The following is an 8,835-nucleotide window of genomic DNA, read 5'->3' on the forward strand; positions in this document are numbered from 1 at the left end:
AAAACCAAGGACAAAACCAAAGATTCCTGAGTTTTATGTGTGCTTCTATCCCTTTAGGCTGATTACTGTTATTTGATAGCGTGTAATTTTTATTAAAATCAAGATATTTAGACAATTTAGAAGCAGCTTTATATTTCAGGTTTGGAAGGAGAAAGACAAATGGGCTTCTTTGATGGCCTTTCTACCACTGCAGCAGGAAAATGAGTTCAAGTCATAAAAAAAGATACATTCAGGAGAAAGCACATGTCTTTAGTAACTAGCATCCACGGGTTATATTAGAGGACAAGCAAGCATCCCTCGAGGAAAAACAAACTCTGAGTTGGCATCAGAGAGCATCTCAAGACCTCATTTTTATCATCTACAAAATAAAAATGCCTGATTATGCCTTTTCAAATGCCCATTACAGATCTAAAACACTACTGTCAGTTTAACATTTATAATCTACCATGCACAAGGCACTGTGATAACCAATAACAGAAAAAGATGAAAAAAAAAGCCAAAAAATACAAAATATGTAAAAGAGTGAGATAAAAAACCCAACAGATAAATGGATAAAATTTAAAATGAACAAACTGTCCTCCCTGTCCTTCAGCCCACTGACCACCGGAACAGACCCACGTGTGTATGCATAGACATAATTCACAGATAAGGCATATAGCATATCCAAAGGGATGTGGGGCACCAAGGGAGAAGGTAAAGGCTGGTCTAGGGATGGAGGATGCCCTTGATCATGGCCTTTAAAGACATATAAGATTAAATAAGCTGAGGATGGTAGAGATGCCAAAAACAGTGATGGCAAAAGGGTATTTGGTTAGTTGCATTAGTCATTTCGCCCAATAACAATGCTTGATAAATGTTTGTTAACCTACTGGTGGCCAGAAGAGAAGACAACAAGTGAGTAAAATTGAAGAGCTGGAGTGTGAGATTCAAGGTCAAATTCAGAGATAATGGGGATGGAAAATGAAATTGAAAAATAGCTTTATACCCTAGGGTAAAATGTCACACCCTACAAATGCACCCCTAATAAATACGTGTTGTTGATGTCATTGCTATTAAACTCTGTTTATGGCTGTTTTGTTTCTAATGTTCATTTTTAAAATAAATATTCCAAATATGAAATAGACCATAACCCCATTGTTTGCAGATTAATCCTATAGTGTGTATTACATCTATCATTGCTACTGACTAAATAAAGCAAATTCATAACAAATTTTATCTCTGATAAAACATAATTATTGCATATTGAATATGAAATCAAAATCAAATCAGTTTCATTTTGGAGGGAGGGCAATCCGACTATGAACTCACCATAGTTCACAGGGACTACATGTCCTTTTCTATAAACACAGGGGGCTGAGTCAGGTGACTTCAAAGGCTCTTCTAGTTCTAATTGGATTATAAGTTGCATATGCATATTGGCAATGTGAATTACTGACCAATCGCATTGCATTTCAATATATGGCTTGGATCCGATGCTTGTGATAGAAAGTTCTTAGGAATTCTTAGTGTCTAATTCCTGGGGTGATTAACTTCTCTCACTCACCGGGAATTCATCTAAAGGTATCCCACACTAAGAACATGGAAGAGCCTGCAAGTCTGCTCCCAGTCCTTGGAAAAAATCTTCCTGCTGCTTATAGATCGATGTCTAACAGCTTCAAAACGGCAAACTCAATAGCTCTATTCTGAATTCCAGAAATCCTTCTTTCACAGTCACAGGAAGACAGACTCTTGAGAAACACCAAAACAATCTTGTGGGCAATAACACTATTTTTTTTGGAGCAAAGGACTGTGGGACCTGTTATGGTCCCTGCCGTGTCCACGGTCAGCTGTCCACCTCGACTGAACCTCGACCAAAGAGGCCTTGCCCTCACTCTCCCCTCCAGACTCACCCTCCTCATCCACTGCATTAAACAGAGGTTTGGGCCTTAAAGCCACCCTCCTCACTCCACCCAAGTACTCTTCTTGGCTTGTGTTTCTTTGATAACCAGAGCTGAATGCCTTCCTTCCTCTGTGTAGGCTCTTCATCGGGATTATTTCTTGTGCCTCTTGTTTCTGAAGCGACCCTATCCGAGAGAGTGCGCTGAACATGATGGATGGGGATCCTGGATCGCTGCTGTCATCATCTAGGAAAACATCATGGCAAGAAGGGGAAAGAACAAGACTTAAGATCAGAGGTAAGACTTAATATCCGCATGGCAGGAAGTCAGAGGGAAGCAAAGCCTTGCCTGAGGTTTCAGCTCTACACTCAACTTTCTTATCAGCACAATTTTTCCTTCTTGAGGACACTGCCCGAAGCAGATGGGAGGACAGAAGCTATAAGTGCAGTGTCATAAATAAATAGAAATGCATGAAAAATGGTGTATCAAGCCAGTCTCCCCAGGCAAGTAAGGTCGTGTCATTTTACAGAATCAGATCAGTTGGCCATAGACATAAACCATGGGACACAAAGATACTTGGTCTTGTCCAAAGCCAACGCTACACAGAAGGTTATGTGGTGCAGCCATCTGAAAGTGGTTGCTTTTATCTTGGTTTGCTTTTTCATCAGTGGTTACCAGAAAGCATTACATCTGAATTCCAATCTTTGATACAGAAAAAGTCAATCCTGGAGAAAGGGGGATAGGAGGGAGCCACAGCAGAGACCAGGGTGTGACCGGATGCCCTCCTTTCAGAGGAGTAAGCAGGTGACAGACTATGACTGGCACTTGATGGGAACTTCCCTTTCCTGATAATTTACTATATGCCTGTCACTGTGCTCATCCTTTTACATATATCATGCCATTGAATCCTCATAGCGGCCCTTCCGGGTGAGTAAAGTTATGAATCTCACAGGTAACGTGGCTGAGGTTTCACAAGGTTAAGCAATGCTCAATATCACAAGCTGGTGAATATGGGACCAGAGTTTGAGCAGAGCCTGCCCAGCTTCGAATCCACTTCTTACCATCAGGTCTCCTTGGTGTATCCACGTGCAAGAGGGAGGGCTACCTCGTGCGAGGGAAGCCAGCAGCTGTGTATACAATGTCCCCTCTTGGATTCTCTTCCAGACCCCTAACCCATGCCTAGGACATTGCCTTGTCCCCACTTCAATGTGCACACATCTTTAAAGGAATATTTCTCACATATCTCATTTCCTCTCATTTCCTCAAAGTCTTAGCCTCATAAATTTATTTTCCCTTTAAAAATTCTCCTAAGAACTTAGGTATTTTCAGACATTTATATTTAAATCTGAAAGCCGTGTTCCTTCTCTCACTCTTCCTCCTAAAAAACAAAACAAAATCTCCACGTCTAGAATGAATATGCCCAAAGATTTACATTGAAAAAATGTATTTGGAATGTGGGACACCTGAAAATCTTAGAATATCCTGTTCAATAATGTTTCTCTAAAATGTGACCCAATTATACTAAGAAGGTAACTTGGAAATTGGGCAAGGGAGACCAACTTCTTTCAATAAAGAAAACATTAATTAATATATCTGTCCATTGTTTTCCATGACTCTCCTTTAATGTGTGCTCTGTGACGAGGCCTGGGACCAGTCCCTCTGGATCCTTGGTGCTTGAAGCACTAGCTAAGGAAGCAATGGCCTGGAGGCTTCTGCCCCCAAACCCTGTTCTCTCACTCCAAGCTTTCCTGTTGAGCGCCCCATCAGTGGACAGATCTTAGTCGTGGTTTCGGTTTCCCGACCACCCTCTGGGTTATTTTACAGTGGACTCCAAGCTCTAGGAAGAGGCATGGGTGTGTGACTTGCAAAGTTTCGCTCAGCTTAGGGCTGCCTAAAATTGAAGGAAGAAGTTGGCTGGAAAGCAGAAGGCAGAAAAAGGAAGAGTGAGGACTGTGTTTCGTCCTTTTTGTGTAACTTTCCTCCATATGGGCACCCAGGCAGTGTAGTTCCAGGCAGAGCAGTGGATACTTTGTCAACAAAATCTGAGTATCTGTTCTTTTACCTCCCACCTGACCGACAGCCTGAACTTCTGGACATGGGCACCCTGGCGTGAAAGGAGAAATAAGGAAGGTACTTCTGCTCAGCGCAGGGCGAGCCCCAGCACACAGAGGGTGAACTACCTGATGCAGGATACACTGTTCAGACACCCAAACCTGGAGTGCAACCCTCCCCACCTCCATATTTTTTAAACTTGTGGTAAAATATACATAACACAAAATTGACCATTTTAACCATTTTTTTTGTCTAACTGTAAATAAGTGTACAGTTCATTGCATGAAGTGCATTCACATTGTCGTGTTATCATCGCCACCATTCATCTCCAGAGCTTTTTCATCTGCCTCAATGCACATGGATTCTAAGCAGCCTCGTCATTTAAGTGGTTTCCAGGCAAGACCTCTCTACTTATAACACTAAGTGAGCCCTAAAGGCAAAAGAGCCCCGAAAGAGCATGTGAAGTCCTCCAAACCAGCATGGAGCTCCAAGACTTCCAGAACAAGAAAAGTCCTGACCCTGGAGGGCAAGGGGAGAGCTAGGAAGGGAAGCATTCTCCAAGTTTCAGGCGGGTTAGCCAGGGACTGCTTGCCTGCAGAACAAGACTCTCCACTGTCTCCCCTAGATCCCCTCCAGCCATTCTCCTGGTGCAGAGAGACTTAGGATTTGGCAAGAAGGATTCCAGTGATCAATTGTGCTTGGCTACACATTGAGGACCATCTCAGCCTTATCCTCATCATTATTATAATCCTTTTTAAATGTATCATGGTTTATTATTTTTCATAAATCACAACCACAGAAATTACAAATTATTCACAGTAGAGTTAATTCCAAGCAAGCCAGAAATGGGTCTGCATATACAGGCATAAGTTTCCATGACAAACAGGAACAAGTATATAAAATCCTACAGACATACGACCCATAACGTATTGCAGAGCACTGATTTCCCATCTTTAAAACTTATTGAAGAAAACTGCTAACATAAGTGCTATTTCATTACTTTTCTCTCAGATTTCTAGTTTAACCACTCTCTTTATTCACCTAGTTGAAACTTAGAACCAGTCGAGTATATGTAAAAGAAAGGAAATCATTGGGACTAACAGTTCATTCCAAGTCTGAATTAATTCATGTAGAACTGACATTGTGAAGCGTTGTCTTTCTTTCCAAGAACATCTGTATTTACCCAAGTCAAGGCGTCCTTAAGTCCCTAATTAGTAATAGTAATAACGACTAATATTTCTTGCACATCTACTTGGTTCCAGGCTCTGTTCTAGTGGCTTTATGTACCTGTTGATATGTGTACCCTGCATGTATGAGACTGGCTTTGCATCAGGACAATACAATTGCATATGGAGGGAACCAATATTATCCTCTTCATAGACCAGAAATGACAGTGTGGAGAAGTAGAATTTTATTTTTCCTTCATATAGACTCTGTCTATTTTTTTCCTGGCATTTTATGGCTTTGACTGAAAGTGTGACTGAGATATCCTTTAGTGAGGACATCTATTAAAAGGCTAGGATCCTGTGACCTGTTTATTAGTCTAGTGAATCATGTATGTATGTTTCCAAATGTTAAACGACTCCCAAATTCTGGAATAAACCCACTTTGCAAGGTGTATTGTACTTTTAATGTTCTGCTGTATTTTGTTGCTAATGCTTATTTAAGATTTGTTCATTAGTGCTCAAATGAGGCTGCTCCGTGGTCATCTCCTGCTACCATAGTCATGCGGTATTGATGCTTGTCTCTTAAGAAATAACTGTCGTCCGGGCATGGGGGCTCACACCTGTAATCCTAGCATGTTACAGGGCGAGGCAGCAGGATCCCTTGTGCCCAGGAGTTAGAGATCAGCCTGGGAAACATAGAGAGACCCTGTCCCTTTTTAAATTTTTTTTCTAAAAAAATTTAAATTAAAAAAAAAATAACGGTGACACTTTCTTGTTTTCTCACTCAAATAACAAAACTGGTTCCAGGTTATTTGTACCAGGAAGATTATTTTTAAAAATTAAACTATTGACCAGGCTCGGTAGCTCATGCCTGTAATCCCAGCGCTTTGGGAGGCCTAGGCTGGGAGATCACCTGAGGTCAGGAGTTCAAGACTAGCCTGGCCAACATGGAGAAACCCTGTCTCTACTGAAAATACAAAAATTGACCGGGTGTGGTGGCACATGCCTGTAATCCCAGCTACTCAGGAGGCTGAGGCAGGAGAATCACTTGAACTCAAGAGGCAGAGGTTGCAGTGAGCAGAGATCGTTCCACTGCACTCCAGCCGGGGTGACAGAGAGAGACTGGCCTCAAAAAAATAAATCATTGGCATCATTTAGGAGAGAAAATGGATGAAGAACGCTTGTTATATAGGGTTCTTCAAATTCATCTCAAGAAAATCAACAACCAAATAGAAACAAAACAAAACAAAACAAAAAAATGAGCAAAGGCAGAAACAGAAAACTTCACCCCAAGAAATATCATTGTTTCCAAAATGTGAAAGATGTTCAACTTCACTAAAAATCAAAGAGATCCATATGAATTAAATCTGGCATATAAATTTTATGCTATCATATCACAGATTACTGAAAAGTTTGACAACAGCCCAGTGGTATTAGGAAAAGATCATTCTTACAGACTGTTGTTGTGAGGGCAAATTCGTGACATAATCTTTTGTAATGGTGTTTTGACAATATCTGTAAAAATTTAAATCTATATGAATTTGACCTCAACATTTTACTTCCAGGAAAATATACTAAGGGAATAATTGCTTATTTGTGAAAATACCAATTACAAGTGGTCCAGAGTCCTTATTATGTATCATTGTTTATATTTATTAAAAGTTGATAATACCTTAAGTATTAATTAGGAATTAGCTTAATAAGCTTTGGCACATGCATGTAATTCTTATTAACTCATTAAAAATGAGTATTAGATCCACATCTACTGGCATGGAAACCTATGTACAACATTTGTTCAGTGAACTAGGCAATTTATAAAAATTGCAACACAATGCCTATACTTTGATTTTTGTGTATAATATGATGCAATGTTTCTGTGATTTTTTTGTGGGGGGAGGTGTCAGTATGAGTAGTGTGGGGTCAGGCAGGTGTAGGAAGAATTCTAGAAGGATGTTCACCAAAACATTCTATGGTGATTACACCTTGGCATTGAGGTTGCAAGTGCTTCTAACTTTCTTTTTCATGCTTTTCTCTACTGAATGATTTTAATTTTGTATCAAGTATGTTTTTAAATCAGAAAAAAAAGTTTCATTTTGAGGTAATTACGTATACTCCTTAAAGATTAAATACTCAAATCCTATGTTTAGTTCACTTGAATTTCCAACGTGATTTTAACACTTAAAAATTACGAAAATAAAAATAGATAACATGTCGTGTTACACATATTATGTCACCTTTTGCTAATAGCAAATCATTTTATACACACATAAAAATAGTAACTTTGCTTTTATTAGAATAATAAAGTTTCAATAATTCTAAGAATTCCACTTAATTAAATATTAAATGGAAAACATTTAATCAGTAAGTCTGGTGAAATCATTTTAGTGAAATTAAGCCAGGTTTGGAGAATTCTGCTCATACTTAAATGGTGGGTAAATACTAGAACTTCAGCAAAACATCCCTTTCACATTTCTTCAAGATGTGATCAAATTATGACCCTTGGGCTCTATCTGGCCTACTTCCTCTTGTATATGGCCTGTCAACTACAAATGGTTAGTACATTTTTAAGGGGCTGAAAAAATTAAAAGAAGATAATATTTCATGAAAAGTGAAAATTGTATGAAATTCAAATTTCAGTGTTCATAAACAAAGTTATGAGTTCCATCTATAAAAGAAGTTGTTTTCTTCTTTTTCTTATCATGTAAGTAACCTACATAATGTTCTTAATGTTGCCTCTTGTTCCACACCCACAGATATTTACCATCTGACCCTTTACAGAAAAGCAGCAGAGAAGCCAGGCATGCAGCTTACCTGAGAACTCCGCAGCCCTTGTGTCTCTTCCCGCAGACTGAGGATTCCCGTAGGGGAAGGAGAGGTAGCGGACATTCTTGGTGCCAGCCTGTGGGTAGCAAGTAGAAAGAAAAAGCAGAATAAGCTGCCTCAATTCAGAGCTTCACATGGCAAATAAAGGGAAGGGCCAGACACTTTGGCTTACGCCTCTAATCCCAGCACTTTGGAAGGCAAAGGTGAGTGGATCACCTGAGGTCAAGAATTCAAGACCAGCCTGGCCAACATGGTGAAACCTTGTCTCTACTAAAAATACAAAAATTAGCAGCGCATGGTCACGGGCACCTGTAATCCCAGCTACTCGGGAGGCTGAGGCAGGAGAATCGTATGAACCCGGGAGGCAGAGATTGTAGTGAGCTGAGATCACACCACCCACTGCACTCCAGTCTGGGTGACAGAACGAGACTCCCTCTCATAAGTAATAAAATAAAATAAAGGGAGGAACACAGACCTGTTCTGTGGCATCTCGTTTGGATTACTGGCTTTTAGTTTTTTTGTTTTGAGAAAGCAGACCACACCAGTCTCCAATATGTATTTCCTTTCCCTCTCATGACAAAAGAGACCATTAGCAACCTTTCAAAGTTACTCCCATATCCCCACTGAGGATAGGTTTGAGATTAGGGCCTGCTTCTCACCCAGCCTTCATCCAAACTGCAGGTAAGACTGGTTTGTTATGGCCTCAATGGGAAGAGTGCAGGAACACAGTGGCTGATGTGAAGGTGAGCCCAGGAGTCAGACCAGGTACTGACCATGAGGACTGAAGGGCATGGACAGTACCTGGTCACCATAAGGTCTGGGTCTGGACTCACAGCACATCAAGTGCATTGCAGTCCTTGACCCACCCTGGAGGGCAGCACCCTATGGGCAGATGCCTTCAGTCCCTAAGATTCTGA

General features: G+C 40.4%; 1 protein-coding gene across 1 annotated transcript in view; it reads right to left on the minus strand.

Annotated features, from left to right (window-relative positions):
• Positions 1-968: 968 nt before the first annotated feature.
• SLC9A4 (solute carrier family 9, subfamily A (NHE4, cation proton antiporter 4), member 4) overlaps positions 969-8,835 on the minus strand; it is a 68,519-nt gene continuing 60,652 nt past the window's right edge. Inside the window, exon 12 of the mRNA XM_011969573.1 lies at positions 969-2,123. Within this exon, the coding sequence (XP_011824963.1) occupies positions 1,765-2,123 (359 nt within the window). The 3' untranslated portion in view covers positions 969-1,764. The remainder of the gene's footprint in view (positions 2,124-8,835) is intronic.

Source organism: Mandrillus leucophaeus, unplaced genomic scaffold (genome assembly GCF_000951045.1).
Source record: "Mandrillus leucophaeus isolate KB7577 unplaced genomic scaffold, Mleu.le_1.0 Scaffold9, whole genome shotgun sequence".
In the NCBI taxonomy this organism is placed as follows: domain Eukaryota; kingdom Metazoa; phylum Chordata; class Mammalia; order Primates; family Cercopithecidae; genus Mandrillus; species Mandrillus leucophaeus.